General features: G+C 41.1%; 1 protein-coding gene across 1 annotated transcript in view; it reads left to right on the forward strand.

Annotated features, from left to right (window-relative positions):
* Nucleotides 1–9,781: 9,781 nt before the first annotated feature.
* Nucleotides 9,782–21,630, forward strand: part of EXT1 (exostosin glycosyltransferase 1) — a 349,347-nt gene continuing 337,498 nt past the window's right edge. Inside the window, exon 1 of the mRNA XM_036761068.1 lies at nt 9,782–11,663. Within this exon, the coding sequence (XP_036616963.1) occupies nt 10,702–11,663 (962 nt within the window). The 5' untranslated portion in view covers nt 9,782–10,701. The remainder of the gene's footprint in view (nt 11,664–21,630) is intronic.

The raw sequence follows: 21,630 nt of genomic DNA on the forward strand, positions 1-21,630 counted from the left end.
ATATATACAAAGCCCAATTCAGTCCTCTTTTCATTATATCATACAGTGGATTTAAATGTTAGTCTTTCATAAGGTCATAGATTGAAAGCTGGAAGAAACATGTATGGATACAGGTATGTTATATGCAGATGCATACATATGTGTATATGGCAGCTAGGTGGCACAGAGTGTTGGAACTGGAGTCAGAAAGACCTGAATTTGAATCTCGCCTCAGATTCTTACCAGCAGTATGACCCTGGGCAAGTCACTTAGCCTCTCCCAGCCTTAGTATAAGTTTGTATAAAATGGGGATGATGATAGGACTTACTTTACAGGTTTGTTGTAAAGGTCAAATGAGAACACATATTTAAGATGATTTACAAACCTTAAAGTGATATATAAATTCTAGTCATTATTGTTATTGTGATATATATATATATATATATATATATATTATATATATATATATGAATTAAATAAATAAACATCCCAGAGAAGAGATGATAAAATAGACTTCCCTTCCTCTCTCGTGACAGAGAAATGGGGAACTACCAGGACAGAAAATTGTAATACATCATCATCCATAGATTCTGTATTAGATGTTGTTTGTTTGTCACAAGGGAGAACCCAGTCTGGAGGTAGAGATAGAAAATAGCTATCTTTTTAAAATTCAAAAAAGTCAATAAAATGTAAAAAGTATTTTATACAAGTAACATATACACATATGTGCTCATTATGCGCATACTGTAGGAATTTGAAATGTTTTATTTTTTAGTATCCTTGCACATTTTTTATATTCCTGCATGTTAACCTATTTCCTGTTCTTTGATGGTAAGGGGCACATATTTCTAGACTCAATTGTCTGTCACACAGAGGAGTTCCATTGTACCGTGAAGACTGCCATTCAGAATGTTTGGGCATTGGGTCCCCAATCTACCTTTTCAGGTATTTCCCTTCCTGAATTTTATGCCCAGCCAAACTGGCCTTCTTGCTCTCTTCCTCACACAAGACACTCCATCTCCTGAATCCATATCTTTGCACTGGTCTTTGTCTATGCCCTAAATGCCATCCTTCATCACCTCTGTTTCTCTGAATCCCTAGTTTCTTTGAAACCTCAGATCAAGGACTACCATCTACATGAAGCGTTCTGTGATCCCAAATGTAAATGTATTCCCTTAAATACCTTGAATCTATTTTGTATTTATTCTCTCTGTACTTAAATATGTGCATGTAGAATGTAAATTCTTTGAGAGCAGTGATTGTTTCATTTTGGTCTTTCTATTCTCAGCATCTAGTGTGCGGCCTGGCACATAGTAAGTATGTAATAAATCCTTGTTGATTGGTGGATGAAATTCTGGTAAGACTCATCTAAACCTATTTTAACTTTTCTTAGATGACTCAGAAGTCCCCTCGGGATCTTATAGCTTTTCCAGAGTATCATCATTAACAAGAATTATCTATGGTACTATGGAAATATAGATGTGCCAACACAATGAACAAACTTGACTCCACATGATGAAACATGGCTTCCTCCTCTCATTATAAAAGTGGGGCAGAATGAAGTTCCTGCTTGTCTGACTGGTCACTAATTAGTTTTATTTTGTTTAATTGTTTTTCTTTATTTCAAGAGAGGGGTTGTTTTGCAGGTGATATTAGAAAATGTCAAAGATGTGAAAAAAAAGTTGATGAAACATTTTTTAAAAGAAAAAAGCTGACAAATACATGGATTTGCCAGTTGATTGCAATTTTTGGCTAATAGACATTCAAAAATCAGCTTTAATTGTATAATAAAAGCTTAAAAATTAAGATCAAGGAAGCTTTGATAGTTTTATGTAAAAAGAGTAGGAGAGAGTGGGAAAGGTTGCTTCAGCAATTCTGGTTTCAATTCATGACTTCGTCATTAATAATTATTAAATCACTTTCCTCTTTCAGTTACCCCACCCACATACATAAGGGAAAGGGTCCTCACAAATTCCAGGTTGGTGGAGTGAGTCTTCTATATGTTCCACTAGAGGGCAGTCCATTTGTTCAAGATTCCATGTTTCTCATCCTTTTCCCAGCTTGGCTTCTAAATAATTTTGCCCCCTGCCAGCCAATGTCACTTCCATATTTGTAGCTGGGGAGGAGTTTTTTTTCTTTTTTGATGGTGGGAGGTGTCACTGAGTTCTTATTTCTACATTCTTTCAGTAGCCTGATCTGTGAATTCAACTCTTTATCAAAAACTGAGATAGCTAAAACAATAGCATGAGAGCATCGAGGTTTAGTAGATTGGGCACTAAACCTTGAGCCATAAAATAGATTCTCAGATAATATATACTTCAAATAAATATGGTGTTAAGCTATACTTACTTTTACTATTGGCTCACTGGGTGACGAAGATAAAATTGCTTCAGCTTTCTGTTCTTCTGTTGCTGCATTTCTAAAATTGGAAAGAAATGAGGTAGTATGTGTAGAGGGCTTTGGCAACCTTAAAGCACTATAGAAATGTAAGATATTACAATTATTTTTACTACTACCATCATCATCAACATCTTGTTCTTATATTTTTCAAAGGAATTCAGAAAGAAACAGATCTGGGAGAAGTCCTGCTATTATTGTTTTATATTTCATATATTATTGCAAGATAGAAATAACTAATATCATAACATTATAAATACTTAGATAAAATTTATTACCATTGTCATCATCATTATTATCATATCCTTAAAATTCTATCCCGTAATCCATGTTGTGAGCAAAGTACAATGGCCAAATAAAGGCACACCAATCAGGCTGATGTACAGTGGTAACTCTGTGTGCCTTAGGACCACCATGTTAATTATGACAAATTGTAAGAAATCAAATTACCATCTTATGATGGCAAAATCTTGAACGAATGAACTGTCCTTTAGTGGATTATATAGAAAGACCCATTCTACCAAATAGGGATTAATGAGGACCCTTTTCCCCTATGTATGTGGGTGAGATAACAGAAAGAAGAAAGTGATTTAACCATTATTAATGATAAAGTCATGAATCAAACCCAGGATTCCTGAATCAGCCGTCACCACTAACTCCCACTCTTTTTTATTGACATGGTACTACTACTCCCTCTATTTCCATGAACAGATCTACATGGCAGCCATTTTTCATCAATATCATCATTATTATTATTGTTACTGTCACTTATATTTCAAGGAATGGATTATTGTTAATATCACATATCAGTGAGGTCCTCAGAAATCTATGATCAGTCATGGAATCTAAAGGAGATCCTAGAAATACTTTAGAGCAACTCCATTTTACACAAGAGGAAGCTGAAATCCGGAGAAGAGAAACAACTTGGGCATGGTCACACAGCTTCTTAGCATTTGAATCTAGACCACCACAAATAGAAACACCTCCACTGTACCAGATTGTTTTGGGATTCTGGGACAGTTTAGATTCTGTCTTGCCTGAGATGAAGGAAATCATTGTTAACATTTTGGTATATCCTAGTAGAGATGGTGGTGGTTGTATCAGACCTGGAAATTATATATACTACCACCATCTGTTTTGTCTCCTCTGTTTTTCAACCTGTTTAGTCTCTCTTTCTCCCATGCTTCTCATAGTGCTCTAACTTTCCTTCCTCGCTGATGGTATCTTCCACCCTTTATTTCCTTATTTCCAAGTCAGCTCTTCTACTTACAGAATCATAGGATTTTATATATAAAAGAGACCTTAGAAATATCTTGTCCAGTTCTTTCATTTTACCGATAAGGAAATTGAGTCCCAGAGTAAAGTGATAAAGTTCAAGGTCACACAGAACCTCAGTCACAATAACCAGCAATAACCAGGCCTCCTAACTTCCAGCTTTCTTTGCACAGACCCCACAATGCCTCTACTTCTCTTTGCCCTTTTCCACCTTCCACAGGCATCTCTCAATACTCCTTGCTTCTTTCCAATTGTCTTTGGCTCAAAGTCTCTTCATTATTTTTTTTGCCTTGCCATGAATAGGCCTAAAAATAAAGGTCACTGAACTGTCTGAGCCAGTGACTGTAAAGTATCTCTGAATTATGGTGCCTGTGACACCCTCTGTGAGTGATTATGTCTGTGTCACTGTTAGTATGCATGTATGAGCATGCATGCTCGTGTTCCAGTATTTCCATTTGTAATGTAATGTAATTTTTGTAGAATATGTAATTTTTGTAGAATTTTTTTGTGGGGGGTACAGGGACAGTGTCGCAACAGGGAGAGGAAAGGAGATAGGGACAAGTATTACAACTCAGAAAATATATTGCAGAAGTTTCCCTCCCCCTCTAACAGTAGGAATTGCTTTAGTATCTTTGGTGGTGTTATATGAGTGTTCCTCACACATTTTAGCTTTTTTAAAAAAACAAAATCCTTGGATATTCTCACACTTACTAACAATTCCCTTTGGCTTTATAGATCACAAGGTCAAACAAGGGACTTCTGGGATTCTGAAAGACTGCCTTTTTGCTCACATATTCCCGGTCAGTAGTAGTACTTCCACAAGCAAGAAACTAGGTTTTACTTTGAAGTCCTATGAACCCTTTTCCCCCACTCCAACTCTGGGGTCAAAGGGGTAGAATGGGAAATTTATGAATTCCAATTGGATGACTAAATAGAAACATGGCTTCCTATTATCTTGAGGATAAACTATGAACTCCTCTGTTTGGCATTCAAAGTACTTCATGATGTGGGATATCAGACTTGCAACCCTTCATCCGTTCCACAAGTCAAAGCGGCCTAGATCCTGTTTCCAAACTTCATAACGTTGCACAGGCTATTTTTGACTCCCTGAACGTACTCTTTCCTAATCTTTATAACTTATGATAGTTATCTTTCTTTAAGGTTCATTTCAAATTCCACTAGACCTATCTTATTCTTCCCGGTTGTTAGTGCCTTGCCCCACCTCCTGAAATTACTTTGCATATATATTTTTTAATTTACTTATTTGTATACCTGTTGCTTTCTCCATAGAATGCAAATTCTTGAGGACAGGGATGGTTCCATTTTTCTTTTTGTATCCCTAGTTCCTGGCACATAGTAGATATAAATGCTTGTTGAATAAATGAATGGAAATTGGGAATTAACTATACTGCTCAGCTGTCCTGGGGTCCCTAAGATGAATGGTGGTAAGGCATAGTGGAAAGAAACCTGGGCTGTGAGTCTAGGAGCCTGGTTTCTAGACTTAGTTCAATTACAAACTTTATGTTGCATCCTAAGCATGGCACTTAGTGACTACCTCTGAGTCTCATTTTCCCCCCTAAATACTTCTGCTTTCCTACCTTCTCTGTTATAATAGAAGCCAATACCACCTTCCCAGTCTCTTAAGCTCACAACCTAAAAGTCATCCAGGATTCCTCACTATCCACCCCCCCCCATCCCCCCACTCCCCGTCCCTCCCCTCCCAAGGCCTGTCGATTTCACCTTTGCAGCACTTCAATACCTACCTTTCTCTCCTGTAACACAATGACAGGACCACCACTCTAGCAAAGCCCCTCATCACCTCAGGCCTGGTCTATTGCAATAGCCTGCTAGTGGGTCTGCTTGCCTCAAGACTCTCACCACTCCAACCCACATTCCATATAGACACTACTGTGGCTGTTGTGGAGCACAGGTCTGTCCAATCATGTCACCTCCCCTATTCAATAAACTTCCTTGGCTTCCTATTGCCTCCAGGATCAAATACAGAATGTTGGGCATTCAAAGCCCCCTCCTACTTTTCCATTCTTCTTATATCTTACTCCCTGACACATACTCTTTGATCCAGTGACACTGGCCTCCTGACTGTTCCATGAACAAGACACTCCACCTCTTAGCTCCAGGCATTTTCTCTGATTGTCATCCATGCCTGGAATGCTTTCCCTCGTCACTTCCACCTATTGACCTCTTTGGCATACTCTAAGTCCCAACTAATATCCTGTCTTTCACTGGAAGGCTTCCCCAACCCCTCTTAATCCTAGTGCCTTCCCTCAGTTAATTATTTCCTATTCATCCTCTATATAGTTTGCTTTGTACATCATTATTTGCATGTTGTCCTCTCTATTTCATTGTAAGCTCCATGAGGGCAAGGATTGTCTTTTGCTTCTTTTTATATCCCTAGCACTTAGCACAAAGCCCGGAACATAGTAGGTTCCTAGTAAATGTTTTTTGGTTCACTGGTTCCTCAACTGCAAAATGAGGGCTTGAACCAGATGAAATCTGAGGTCTCTTTTAGCACTAAAGAACTGTATTCTAAGATGATGAGTTCTCAGGATTTTGGTTAGACCCATAACACAGGAAATGGAGAAAGAAAAGCTCCAGTGCATAACTGCAAAATTGCATTCTCTAATGGAGTCATCCAGGATTGGCTGAGGATATGTGTTATGATGTCCTGTGACCTCTATTTAAACCAAAGGTTCTTAACCTAGGGTCCATGAACTGTAATTGAATATAATTGCAATCAGGATACAATCAGGATTCTATGTATTTTATTTTATGCACTACTAAACTTTATTCTGTGAGGAGGTCCACAGGTTTAACCAGACTGCCAAAGGGGACTAAGACAGAGGTTAAGAACCCCTGATCTAAACTAACAGCATAGAATAGCTCTGGATTGGGGAATGTGTGGTGGGGGAAGGGGGGTAGGGTCGGGGCAGGGCAATAGAGAACTGTTCACATGTGGGCGCATCTCTTGCAATGCAGTCATTGGGCTTGGAAGATGACTAGGTCATGATTCCTATCCCAGGGGCTCTTCAAACCTTGGAGGAGGGGTGAGAATGGAGTTGGAGCCAAAAAAGATATCTCATTCTGGGTGTGTCAGAACTAGGCACAGTTTTCTTTTCCTCTTGCTTATTAAAACAAAACTAAAAAAAAAATCTCCAACAACTCTGAACCCTATTTTAAATTTTCCACTCCAACCCTTTCACCCTGTCCTGTTAAAACCATGCCCTGCTTCCGCTCTGCTAGGATTGTTAGTGCCTGAGGGAAAATGGAAAGTGTCTGCCCCTCACAGACAGTCACTCCCATAATAAACAATCACTAAACAGTTTGCTGCCCTAGGCAACTGCCTGGCCAGCTAGCTTTGGACCTGCTGCTTTCCACTGGGGAAAAGGGTGAGAGATTTTGCTCAGCAAAGTATATAATTCAGGCTTGGAGGCCAGCTGACTTTGTAAACTTGGCTAAAAAGGAGAGAGACCTTTCTAGATCTTTTTACCAGGAGCACGCACCTTCCTTCCTTCCTTCCTTCCTTTCTTCCTTCCTTCCTTTCTTCCTTTCTTTCTTTCTTTCTTTCTTTCATCTCTCTCTCATTTATCCTTCCTTCCTTCCCTTCCTTCCCTTCCTTCCTTCCTTCCTTCCTTCCTTCCTTCCTTCCTTCCTTTCTTTCTTTCTTTCTTTCATCTCTCTCTCATTTATCCTTCCTTCCTTCCCTTCCTTCCTTCCTTCCTTCCTTCCTTCCTTCCTTCCTTCCTTCCTTCCTTCCTATAAGGAAGTTATATCCTCTCTAGGGAGGAGAAGCTGATGTTGTGAGTGGAGTATTGGTGCTCATCAAGAGGACCTTGTTTCGAATCTCAGCTCATGTGAGATTCATGTGAGTTTAGGAAATTACTTGGCCTCAGTTTCTTAGTCTGTAAAACAAGGCCTTTGGACCAGATAGTATTGAAGTTCTCTTTCAATTTTAAATCTATGCTTTCCTTCCCTTTGCTTTCCCATTCATCACCTTGATGGGCACTACTCAGGTATACTCTGAACAAACTATTAAACCTCAGAATGATTTCAAAGACTATGCCCAAGAAGCATCATTTATCCACAGGGTCCTTTCCTCTTCCCAATATTCATTAGGATTTCTTACTCCCAAATACTTTGGTTAGAAATTCCCAGAAAATTATTAATATCCACTCACCCTCCAAACTCTTCTCATTTAAAGAAATAACAAAGTTAGCAGAGGACCAGACAATAAAATCAGTTTTGGGCATGAGGATAATCTTTATTGCCCGTTCATCCATTCACAGTAGTGGAATCTATTTTCTGGAGGGTACCTGTTCTAGCTGTGGCCACACTCTTTATAGAAGAAGCTTTACTACAGAGGGTGCAGTGGAAAGAGCCCTGGATATGGAATCAAAGACCTGGTTTCCAGTCTTTTCTTTCTACTTGATACCTGTATGACTTCAGGCAAAGCCCTTAGCCTCTTATTCTCCACACTCCTCCCCTCCGCCCCCCTTGACTTTATCTGTGATCTTCCCCTTTTAGAAAGTAAGCTCCTAGAGGGTGGGGACCGTCTTCCTTGCTTGTTAGTATCCCCAGTACTAAGCACAGTGCCTGATACGTAACAAGTACTTAATACAGGTTTTGTCCATTCCTTCGTTCCTCAAGTTTCCTCTTTTATAAAATGAAGGACTTGGATTAAAAAAATCACTAAGAACTCTTCCAGTTCAGCTTCCTGTGCTCCTAAATGAAGTCAGGCTAATGTAATTTTGTGTGTATATAGACCATACATTCATTTATTAAGCAGTTATCAAATGCTAGGCACTCTGCTGGAAGCTGGGGGGGATAATAATAGCTAATAGATAACATATAACGCCTAGTATGTGCCAGGCACTGTGCTAAATGCTTTACCGTTATTATCTTCTTTTGTCCTCACAACAACCCTGGGAGGAGGTAGATGCTATTATTACCCCCACTATACAGACGAGGAAACTGAGGCAGAGGTTAAGCGACTTGTTCAGGGTCACACAGCTAGTAAGTGTCTCAGTTGGGATTCCCGACTACAGGCCTGGAGCTCTCTCCACTGGAAAAAAAGGGCACACACACGAAAACAGCGCCAGTCCCAGCTCTCAAGGAACCTGCATTTTATTGGTGGAGATAAATAACCATATATAGAACTCTTAAAAAGTAGAGCACATAAATGAATTTTTTTAAACTTTGGGTGGGAAAAGGAGGGGAGTAGAGTACCGAATGAATCCCTGTTCGATTTCCCCTTTTCTTTGGGGACCCGACTCCCTGAAGAAAGGGGACCACTGGAAGGGGTAGTAGGCAGAGATGGTGATCTGGGACATAAAGCGCAGGAAAAACTGGGCCTCCTCGACATGTGTGCGTGCATAAGGAAAGAGGAGGTGGGGAGGCACCTTTCCGGATCGTGGCATCGGAAGGACCCCTTTTTATTTCATTTTCTCCCCAGCTCCGGCTTTAGAGATTGAGCTTTCCGCCGCTAGTTGTACAAGAGTCTTTCTTTAGGAATTAAAATAACAATAACAATAACCCCCCCCCCCCCAAACCCTCCCTTGTCTGGGAGGTGGGCGGTGCTGGGAGGCAGATGAGGGAGGACGGATTTTTAAGGGCGATCTAAACAGCCGGAGATACGAGGGATGGGGGCTCGGGCTGGGGATGGTGTGAATCCCCTTCTATCTTCCCCAGTGCTCGTCTGCCTTCCCGCCTCCCGTACTCCCCCCATCTTTCCCCGCGTTCCTCTTGGGGGCGCTGCTTCTCTTGCTCCGCAGGAAGGAAAGCGGCGCTTCAGGCGAGCCAGCGGGCCGCGCCGAGGAGCCGCGAACCACAGAGAACGCGCGTTGGGTGAATGTCGGTACCGAGACCCGCCGCCCGAGGGGTCAGCATCAGGCTGGGGTACCGTCCACCCTCCCAAAGCTCCGCATCCTCTCCCGAGGACACCCCTCCATCTCCTCCCGTCTCCCACCCTCCGCTCCTTCCCCGCCTAGTCCCTGACTGCAGCGAGGTCCCCGCCGGCTGGGGGGTTATGAATGGGTGCAGCGGAAGCACCGCCCACCCCGGACGTGACGCTCGGCCAATGGCAGAGCCGGCTGCGTGGATAGATGAGGTCAGCGCTGTCGTGTCGGGAATGGAATGTGTAAGTGTAACATTCAGAACCGGGTAACATTCGGCGATCGAACTCCGCGATCGGCAACGTTCGAACGGGGTTGGGCGGGGGAGGGGGGCGGCCAGGGAACCTCGCCGGGGCTTGCAGCTCGGTGCAGCGACCGACTAGGGGGAGGAGGTGCCGCCGCCGCCGCCTCCGACGCCGCCGCCACCACCACCGCCGCCGCTGCTCGTGTTGCTGCTGCCGCCGCCGCCGCCGCTGCTCTGTCCCGGGGGCCATTCACCGAGATCGGAGGAGTAAACACCACCAGAGTCTTGGAGCCGCTGCAGAAGGGAATCCAGAGAAATGCAGGGATTTGTAAGGTTACGGCGCTCGAGCTGGAAGATGTAATTCTCTGTATGAGCCGGTTGGGATCTGCTGACTTGTTGGAAGCCGGAGTGCTTTGCATGAGTGTGTTGATGAGTTGAAGTTACTGCACCGGTGCTCCTTTTCAACACTACCGAGGGGAATTCTGGAGGCGAGGAAATCACTTAGTCTTGCCATTGATTGGGTATCGGGAGCTTTTTTTTTTTTTTTCTTCTTCTCTCCCCCCCCTTTTTTTTTTCTTCTCCCTTCTTTCCTTCGTCTTGTTGCATGCAAGAAAATTACAGTCCTTGGCTGCCCACACCGGGTGCGAATTATTCGGCTACACTCTCCCGTCTATTGTGCAACCCAAAGATGAAAGACAGAAGGGGAGAAAGTTAAAGAAATCGCCCACATGCGCTGGATCAGTCCACGGCTTTGGGAAAGGAATAAAGAGAAGGTGGTAGAAGAGAGTTTGAAGTCTTTACAGGCGGGAAGATGGCGGACTGGAGCTGAAAGTGTTGATTGGGAAACTTGGGTGATTCTTGTGTTTATTTACAATTATCTTGACCCAGGCAGGACACATGCAGGCCAAAAAACGCTATTTCATCCTGCTCTCAGCTGGTACTTGTCTCGTCCTTTTGTTTTATTTCGGAGGCTTGCAGTTTAGGGCATCCAGAAACCAAAGCAGGAGAGAGGAGCACAGTAGTAGGAATGGCTTGCACCACACTAGTCCGGATCATTTTTGGCCCCAGTTCCCGGACGCTTTGCGCCCTTTCATTCCTTGGGATCAATTGGAAAACGAAGATGACAATGTGCCCATTTCCCCTAAGCAGAAGCGAGACGGTAATTCCAGCATCTACAAAGGCAAGAGGTGTCGCATGGAGTCCTGCTTCGATTTCACCCTTTGCAAGAAAAACGGCTTCAAAGTCTACGTCTACCCGCAGCAGAAAGGGGAGAAAATCGCAGAAAGTTACCAAAATATTCTAGCAGCCATCGAGGGCTCCAGGTTTTACACTTCTGATCCCAGCCAGGCATGCCTGTTTGTCCTGAGCTTGGATACTTTAGACAGAGACCAATTGTCACCTCAGTATGTGCACAATTTGAAATCAAAAGTGCAGAGTCTCCACTTGTGGAACAATGGTAGAAATCATTTAATTTTTAATTTATATTCCGGCACCTGGCCTGACTACACTGAAGATGTGGGGTTTGACATTGGCCAGGCAATGCTGGCCAAAGCCAGCATCAGTACTGAAAACTTCAGACCTAATTTTGATGTTTCTATTCCCCTCTTTTCTAAGGATCATCCCAGGACAGGAGGGGAGAAGGGATTTTTGAGGTTTAACACTATCCCTCCTCTCAGGAAGTACATGTTGGTATTCAAGGGGAAAAGGTACCTGACAGGGATTGGGTCAGACACCAGGAATGCCTTATATCACGTCCATAACGGGGAGGATGTGGTCCTCTTAACCACCTGCAAGCATGGCAAAGACTGGCAGAAGCACAAGGACTCTCGTTGTGACAAAGACAACACAGAATACGAAAAGTAAGTGCCCCGTGCTGGTCCTTTCTGTTCAGTAGCCTGTGACTTCTTTTGCCACACAGGTGTGCAGGAGTCAGGGATGTGGGGATGTGTTTGTGTGTGCGTGAGGAGCCGGGGGAAAACTCCTAAGTTTCCTCCCTCCCCCTTCAGATATTAGTTTCAGCTCTAAAAGCAGGGGGTGTGTTTTGTTTTCTTTGCCTGTTATCTATAGTAAGTTACATAGTCAGGTAGAAGGGGTTCTTTCCATCCCTTTAGGGGGTTGGTTGGTTACCTTACAGTTCTCTCTCTTTTGTGAAGGAGGGCGATTGTGTCTTCTCATTTGGAAACTGCACTTCATCTATTCTGAGTGTGGAGATGCTGAATTTGATAGCAAGGAGCATTGGGGATTCTGTGGTCACAGCTTCTCCCTTTAACCACAAACAGGGAGGAGAGGATATGCTTGTTGGGGGCCTTGATAGCCTAAGATTAATTCATTGTGTGTTCTGATTGTGAGGAGTTCTTCAGGTTAACTGCTTCTATTGGTCCTGTTGACCTTTATGTCACAGTCCTGAAGTTTTCCCCAACCTCCAAGCTTTTTATGTATCATGCAGGAGCCTTGCTTGGTTTTTGGGAGGTGGAAGGGGGTGCTTAATTTAGTCATGAAATACATCCACACCTTTCTTTTCCTTTCTTATATTGAAATTTTGAGGACTATTCTGATGGGGATCAGTGTTCTGGTGTGGTCCTGTCATTTCTCTTGCAAGAATAATCCGGAAAGGCAGTGAAAGCACCATTGATAATTTTGACTTTCCTCTTTCTATTGTCTTCTTTTATTTCTATCTATACCATTATATACTTTGTAGCAGTTGCATGACTACAAGAGGATGAGGATGATGAAGGCTACCTCACTGTGTTGATACAAGTTTTATCCAGTTGTTAAGTACCTTGACTAGTTACTTTGTTACTGTCCCCCTAAGTTAGTAACTGATACACTTTATTTTATTTTACAAAATGAAGTTTGCTGAAGCCTCCCTCCCCTGGCTATTGATCAGGGGTTCACTTTTAAACAAGTCACATTAGCTGCTGGTTGGTCATCAGAGCTGAAGAGTTAGCAAGATCTGGTTACAGTGCATTTCCACAGCGTACCAGTTAAGAAACCAGAGCAGCCTTGTTCTACCAAGAGCCTGGGAACCCAAGCTGAAAATGAAAGAGGACCTGCCAGAGGTTGGCAGAGTTTGAAACTGAATTATGGAATGCAGCGTAGGGGAAACCCCAACCCCTTCAAGAAGCTGATAGGGGAGGGGAGTAGGAAGGGAGGAGGGGAGGGAAAGAACGCTGAAAACTGCAGGGATATCACTATTCACTAAGATGGCTCGACCTGGTTTCTCTCTCTAGGATTTCTTTGGTTTTTGATGAGAATCACTGGCTGTGGCAATTAAGTGAGATAAACCAAGTGTACTTACAGTTTTCACTGAGATTGGGGGGAAAAAGAATGGAATACCAACCCTTTTCTCCTTTTACCTTCCAAAATTGGGGAAATCGTGTCAGTAAGGGGATAGTTATTACTTCTGACTAAAAACTAGTTCACTAATGCTTAAAGATTAAGTATAATTTAAATAAGTTTAAGTTTGCTTTTCTCATGAAAGAAACTATAAACTTAAAACTATCTCCAGGAATGGATTGCTTTGTTTATGCTATTTTTAAATTTACCTATTTCTGTGGGTTTTTCTAAAAGAAAATGCTCCTAGCCTTTCAGGAATTTCTTTGTTTGGCTCTTGGTGGAGTAATCGGAGATGAAGTCTAACCTTTCAGTGTCTTCTAAGGCAATCTTATTGAATTCTGTAGGAGGATCCTGGTGCTTTTTATTCTTTTAAATGAGGTATACAGGAATTTCACCCTAGGAAATGTGAATTCCATAGTTCACCAGGTGATGGATGTTAAGAAATATGTTATCATTCAATGATACAACCGTATCTTTTGCTCTCAAAGAATAAGACTAAATTGCTTCTTCCTCAGCTATAATGTAAGAGGCTCTGTGGAGCATTTCAGCACTGGAGGAATGGTTAGGAAGGAGAAAGGGGTGTGTTCCCTTAAAACTCCAGTTTTGCTCATTTCCTCTTGGAATCAGACTGAGAGATCAGTACTGACACCCGAACTCTTATGGGAAGTGTTAGGATATCTTTTTTAAGACCACAAGGGGTCAGGACCTGGGGGATCTGATCTTATCTGAAAGATGATGGCCCCTCTGGTAGCAGTGCAGATTCCTACTGAATCCTGACCCAGGGACACCTCTCATTGAAAGCAACTGGAATTTCTTGGTATTTCTTTTGAGTGCCCTCTAGCCCTAATCTTGCATAATTTCTAAGTTCCACTGATCATTTACATTTGTTAGTGGGGTTGTAGAGCAGAAGCTTTACTTCATTTTCTCCCAGTGGGTTTTCTAAAGTGTGTACCTTTGGAAAAATGGTGTTTTCCTGGCAATGATGCCATTTATGTCTGATGACTTCTAAATGTTTAATGAGTAAGGAAGATGTCAAAAAATGTGACTGTTTGGCCCATGGCAGTATTATTGTTTATTGGCTTTATTGATCAAATAAAGCTACTGTATTCTTTATTTATTGATGTGAAATAAAATGTCCACCTTCCAGAAACGAATTTTATATATGTGAAATGATGTCCATCCATGCAGAACTGTTCAAGTAAAATTCATTTCTCTTGGGATGATGGGAAAGGTGGTGTTATGAGCTGGTGGAATCAGTGGTCTAGAAGTTTTTGCTTTAGCATGGTTGAGTGTGCGACCTCTAGTCAGTCACACCAACCAATCCAGGTTTTTACTGGGTTGTGGAAAGGACGTATGATACCTCCCTCCCAACAGGGCTCTGGGGATTCATTTGGTAATGGCTATAAAAGCCCATGGATCTTCAGATCAATTTTCATTATACCTTTTTCCCTTTTAATAGGCATATATGAAAGTAGGCCTCAACTTCACTCATTCACCTTCCAGCCTTGTATTGGCTCCTCTTTAAATCTGATAGCATCAATGTATAGTGATTAAGCTGGAGACTTAAAAATGGCATTGTCAAATTAGGAAATCATGGAAAATGTATCCATTGAGGGAAAAGAATTAACCTTTAATGGCTGAAACTTAGCATTCTGTGAAGATAAAGACAATACTAAATGCCAAATCTGGATTTCTTTTGAATTCTACCCTCTTATTAATCAATAACTGATTATTGAAAGTAAAGAAAATGAAGGAAGATATTTCCTCCGGTATGAAGGCACTTTTTTGGCTCAAACATACAGAGTTATATTAAAACATCCATCTGTATGACACATATCTAATTAATTTTCATTAGTTATATGCCTCAGCAGATAAAGTTGATAAAGGCTAAAATAAATTACAAACAGCCTAATCACTACAATGTAATAAGGATTTAGAGGAGTTATTTCAGTATGGCATCATTCAAGTTTATGCATTTTATCAGAATTGTCTTTTCATGAACTTGCTGTAGCTAGAATGTTCACACGACCAATTGTCACTCCATCATTTTGGTCTGGCCAACTGTGAGCTCACTGGCCCATCCAGGGATAAATCACACCAACCCATCAAATCATTTCCTGGTAAGTTTTTCATTAAGTAATGATTGTTTAACTTTTTTTTAAAATGCCAAGTGCATTTTTTCAACTTTAAAGAAGTCTGAATAGGTTTTGTTTTAAAATCCATCCTCTCTAAAAAAAAAAAAATCAACAGTGGTGCTTCTATTAGCTATTCTTAGCTGAAGAGCTTGACATGCCACTTGATTTAACTCTACAGGAAATTAGATCAATGCACACAGTGTCTCTCAGGGGTGTAGCAGCTTTGCACTGACAGGTACCCTATGAAGCCCACTTACTAGCGGCACTGGCCAGAGCTCACATGCTAGAGTCAAGGAGAGAATGGCTTGTGACTGTGCTTCTAGATGTTCCATTAAGGACTGTCCCAGGGGAACCAAGCAATTGTGACAGATGAAAGAGAGAGCTTGATAAGTTTCAATTCCATACCTCTAGTACCTTGGTTGCCTTATTGGCCTAGGAGTGCTGTTATCCCCAGCATTAATCAAAAAGCATTTATTAAGTCCCTACTATGAGTCAGGCAGTATGCTGTGTGCTGGGCATACAAAGACAAAAAATGAAGCAGTTCTGTCCACGGGGAGCTTATATTTTGTCAGAGGAAGCAGTAAGTATACGTGTAATTAAGTACACATAAAATATATAAAAATAAAGACAGGATTATTTGGTGGGCGTCAAGGGATGGTACTAGTAGTTTGGGGACTCAGAAATGACTTCATGTTGAAGTGAATTTGAACTGAGTCTTGGAGGAGGATTCAGACATGATTATTAGGAATTAGTCCATTCTAGGGATTAGCCTGGGTAAAGACTGGAGACAGGAAATGGAATGTCATGTGAGCAATAACAGAAGGGCTGGGTTGTAAAATGATATAAAGGGGAGTGATCTGTAGTAAGCCTGGACACCCTATATATGTTATTTTAGTTGATCCTTATAATGACATATATATAATGAAATAGTTGCTATAGGTAATATTCCAGTTTTCCAGATGGGGAAACGGAGGCTTGGTGAAGTGGTTCATCCACAGTGATTCTTGTTTGTCCTTCATTTTTGAAGAGGACCATGGCATCAGGGAAATGTTGATGTGACTTGCAGTTGACTTTGATTGACTGGAGATGACCCAGGAGGAAAGACAGGGAGGAAGGAAAGAAGGAAGGAAGGAAGGAAAGAAGGAAAGAAAGAAGAAAGAAAGAAATCTAGCCAGTGAGGGAGGGCTGTGCAATGTCACCAGCCTCCCTTTCTCCTCCAGAGCCATCTGGGTCCAGTGACCAGATATTCATCAGGATGACTGGAGATGACCCAGGAAGAAAGACAGAAAGACAGGAAGGAAGGAAGGGAAGAAAGAAAGAAGGAAAGAAATCTAGCCAGTGAGGGAGGGCTGTGCAAGGTCACTAGCCTCACTTTCTCCTCCAGAGACATCTGGATCCAGTGACCAGATATTCATCAGGAACCACGGGACACAAGACACTCTCTTTTTGCCTCTTTTTGTCTCCCAGCTCTTAGCACAGTCCCTGGTGCATAGTAGGCATTTAATAAATGATTACTGATTGACTGATGTAGCTTCTGTTCAAGAAAGCAGAGAAGTGCATACTATAGGGTGGAAAGACTTTAGTCCAAAATGATTAAAATAAGGGCTTAAAGAAGTAAAACCTTAGGTTTTTTTTCTTAAAAGAAAACAAGACTATCCTTGTTCTCTGGAGATTCTGTGTAGCTGAGGTTTTACTATAGTTGTCTTTAGTATTTTAATTTGCCACTGACTCAATTAGGTTTCAGTGATATTATTCCACCATCAGAACCAGTTGACTGAAATTGATTTAAAAAAATGAAAAAGAAAAAAAAGGAAAATTTCTTTCACACAAGGAGTCAATGGGCAATGTTGTGGAATGTGGCTCTTGCTAACCAGTACCTTTTATTGAAGAATTCAGAAAGCTAAATAGAGTTTTAGGAGAGACTATACCCTTCTAGAGTGTGATTTTGCAGCCTTTCCAAAGCAGTATGTTCACTTATGCTCTTCCTTTTGGGGAGAAAGTGTTGGATAGGAGCAATGGCAAAGAATTTTATCATCTCCAGGTGAATAAGCCTGGTGCTTTTGGATATATCCCAAGGGGATATATTTTCTAAGCATTTGAGGTTCAGGTGGTCTGAGGCCCCTGGCTTTGGAACAGGTGGTTGGAAAGAGGGGGACAAATAAAACACTCTTCTCATCTTTTTCTGCTAGCTGAAAAAATCAGATCAAAGTTCTCCTTTCCCTGAGTTGTAAGTTTAGAGGATTTTGCTCACTTTCTACATTGGTTATATCTAAATTTTGTCAACTGATTTTCCAGCAAAATTTCACTCTCCGAGGCAACATAGAACTTATTTGGACTTTACTGAAATGGGTTGAATTAGAAAGTCAGAGCATAGTACCTGGTATTATAGAGTAGGTGTTTAATAAATATTTTAAATTGATGTACATAATCTCTTCTCCACTCTCCATCTCCCAGGTTGGCTGGGGAAACTCATGATAGAATACTTTCTACTAAGATTTTGTCCTGATGACTCTGGGCTAGCTCAGCTCTACTAGTACTACCTACTGTGTAGGTTTTACCAAACTGGATAGGCTTTGAACATAGAGTGCTTGGAGTGTGCCAGGAGCTGACTGGGGCCAGCACTGCTGAGGATTAAGCTCATTGCCAGAAGGCTGGCTAGAGGGAGTTGGGATTTTCAGCTCCAGAGAAATATGAAAAGTGTCTGTTAAGGTGTTGGGAGAGTTTGTGATCTTCAGAAGAGGAGGTACCTACTTGCTGTTCCTAGTCCCATCTCCTGTTTTCCCTTTGCATGGGATATCTATCCCCCATCCCTGGAATTTACTCCCTCCTCATTGTCGCCTCTTAGATCTCAGTTTCTCCCAAAACTCAGTTCAAGCACCATCTTCTGCATGTAGCCTTTCTTGATGTCTCTCAGCTAAACTAAAATGGGTTTATTTTGTAAATGTGTATATGTTTTCTTCTGCAATAGAATGAAAACTGCTTGAGGTCAGGGGCTAATTTGTTTTTCTGTATGAATCCCTGGAATACAGTAGGTGCTTAATAAGTACTTTTTGATTTGCCTGTTAAATCAGAAGTCCTTATTACAGTAGTTGGTTGATTGGTTGGTTGTTATCCTTCATTCCCGAAGAGGACCAAAATGATATTATGTTACAGTCAAGTTACAGTGTGTCTCACTGTGGCTGATCAGACCAATATGAGCTTAGAATGCTCTACCTCAGGTTGGGCACAAATAGTCCATGCATTTGGGGTGGATTCTCTAAATTTGCACATCTTGTGTTTCTTTTGAGTTACCTCAATTCTGCTTTGCTTATAGAGCACAGTAACTTCTCTCATGAGGCCATGCCATGCTGATCAGTCCTGTGCCAGTGTCTCCCATGTCACATAATCAGTTCTAAAGTTCTTAAGAGAGACCTTGAGAGTGTCCTTGTGTTGCTTTTTCTGACCACCATGTGAGCACTTGTCCTGTGTGAGTTCTTTATAAAATAGTCTTTTTGGCAAGTGTTCATTGGGCATTTGAACAACGTGGCCAGCCCATCGGAGTTGTGCTCTCTTCTGTAGAGTTTGAATGCATGGCAGTTTAGTTCATATAGCATGTTGAAACAAAACGGGCGGGGAACGCAACTTTTCCCCCCAAATAACTTGTAGTGATAACACATCACAATTAGCTGACCTTTTAGTTCCTAAATATTGATTCAGGTGATCTTATGGCGCTTGATTATTTCTAGATGATGCTCTATGGTTACAGAGCCAAGTGAAACCATTTCCCCAAATTATTTGAATCTATTAATCTGAAAATGTAATGAGAAAGAATCTAAACTAATATAAAAGTGCTTTTTCTTTATTGAGAGGAAGAGAATAAATATTTCTTGAAAGTATCATTTCTCATATAGGTCACATTAAAATTCACACTGCATTAAATAAGGCCTGCATTAAATTGGCACCTTGGGTGATAACTGCATCTTTAAGTATGTAAGTGTAATTTGAGGAACTTATGAAGAATGAGCAGCCAGAATTTCCTTGATTCACATAATGACAATGTAGGCAATATTATTTTATTTACATGGGAGAAGCACATTAAAAGTTTTCTTTTTAATAACACATGCTTTTATATTAACATAAGCCTTGAGTGCCTTAATAGTTTGCAACATCAATAAAGCATTTAGATCTTTTGGTATCCTCTAAGTTAAAATGGTGAAGAAGACTTGAATACATAATGGAACTCAGGTTTCTGTTAAAAATGAAACACTAACAAATAAACCCATTTAGATAAAGTGGCAAATTAGTTTCCAGAAGTTTATAATAACAGAAATACATTTGTATAGTGCTTAACAGTTTAAAAAAAAAGTACTTTCACATGAGAGAAGCAAGCAGCATGGTGTGGTAAAAAGAGTGCTGACTTTGGAGGCAGAAGACTTCCTGGGTGCAAATCTTACCTCTGATGCTTACTGCCCACAGGGCCTTGGGCATAACCTCTCTTTGCCTTACTTTCCTCATCAGTAAAATGGGGATAGAGATTGTACTAGATGGTCTCCAAGGTCTCTTTAAGCTCCAGATTTCGATTCTCTGAGCTCTTTTGATGCTTATAGGCCCTGTGTAAGCTAGATACAGGGCAGCTAGATGACTCAGTGATAGAGCTGTGAGCTTGGAGTCAGGAAGACCTGAGTTCAAATCTAGCCTCAGACACTTAGTAGCTATGTGGCCTTGGGCAAGTAACCTAAGCTCTGTCTGCCTCAGTTTCCTCATCTGTGAAACGGTGATAATGATAGCACATATGTGCCAGGCTGTTGTGAGGAGAAAATGAGATATTTATACAGTGCTTTCCAAACCTTAAGGTGCTCTATGCATGTTAGCTGTTGCTATTAGCCATTGTTATCTAGTTTTCCTTTACAAGTGAGGCTGGTGTGTTAATCTTAAGATTAAATCTTAAGAGTAGAAAGAGGAAGATTTGAGATGGAAGAGAAGGATAGAGGATGTGACCACTTAAGACGTGGAGCTGAATCTAAAAGTCAGCCTTTCTGCTTCTTGTTTCAGGGCCCTTTTCCACAGCTCCACACTTAGAGGAATAGCTCAGGTGCCTGCCACCTCCCACAAGAAGCCAGTCATGATTTCCCCAGTGATTAGTTTCTTTCCCCCAAAATTACTTTGTTTATAATTTGTATTTCATTTTTTATCTATAGGTTAGTCACTCCCCCTCTCCTTTCCCAAATATAATATATAAAGTTAGGTCCTCCAAAGCCAAGACTGTTTCATTTTTTTTCATTGAATCCTCAGTGTTTAGTGTGTAGTAGGCAATTAATGAATTAGAGTTATTCAACATAGATTTTTGAACTTGAAAGAATCTCAGCTATCTACTTACTTCATCTTATTTTTGTTGCTGGTAAGTTGTTTCAGTTATTTGGGGTTTCCTTGGAAGTGGTTTGCCATTTTCTTCTCCAGCTCATTTTACAGATGAGGAAACTGAGACAAACAGGATTAAGTGATTTGCCCAGGGTCACATAGCTAGTAAGTGTGTCTGAGATCATATTTGAACTGTTCCTGATTCCAAGCCCAGTGCTCTATCCATTGGGCCACCCAGCTGCCCTTATTTACATAAGTGGAAACTGAGGCCCAGGGCCTTAAGTGACTTGCCAAAGGTTACAGAGGTAGAAATTTGGGCTCAGTTCTTTTTTACCTTATGTCTACTACCTTGGCTACTACCCCATGCTAGTTTGTGGTAATGAAAATGCTTTGTTTCTGATATTATGTACAGCCAACCTCCTTAATGTGAAGATCTGGAAGCCAAACCAAAGGAGGTTAAATGACTTACTCAAAGTCACACAAGTAAATCAGTTCTGGTGTTTTTTCTATTATATCCTGCTGCCTGAAAATATCACCTGGGGAATTATTGCATAAACAAACTAGAATCTCAGTTCTGAAAATTGTTTGCCTATGTATAAATTATTATTGCTTTGTATTTTTACAGCATTCTTCAGTTACTTAAAAATGGCCATTTCTCAGTGAATGAAGTTGGGCAATAGTATTTGGTTTTATTTATATGCCTCATGAAAAAAAAATGCCATACCACCAAATAGTAACAGATGTGTCTCCACAATCATCTAAAATGATTTTCTGGGAGAAACCTTCTTGGAATGTGGAAGATAAAAGTCTATTTTATTCCTCAGTAATTTGAGTAGTAAAGTAAGTGATCACATCAGGCATGGACATTATCAAATCATGATGAGATGACTCTGAATAACTTTCTACTTTGAACAATTTACATGGCTATTAACAATTGATAGCTTTTCCTTTAGGATGGCATTATCTGTGGTAGCAGGACCTGGTCCTGTGTACTTTTCCTGCATATTAAGTTCAGGTG

The sequence above is a fragment of the Trichosurus vulpecula genome, chromosome 1, assembly GCF_011100635.1.
Source record: "Trichosurus vulpecula isolate mTriVul1 chromosome 1, mTriVul1.pri, whole genome shotgun sequence".
Lineage (NCBI taxonomy): Eukaryota > Metazoa > Chordata > Mammalia > Diprotodontia > Phalangeridae > Trichosurus > Trichosurus vulpecula.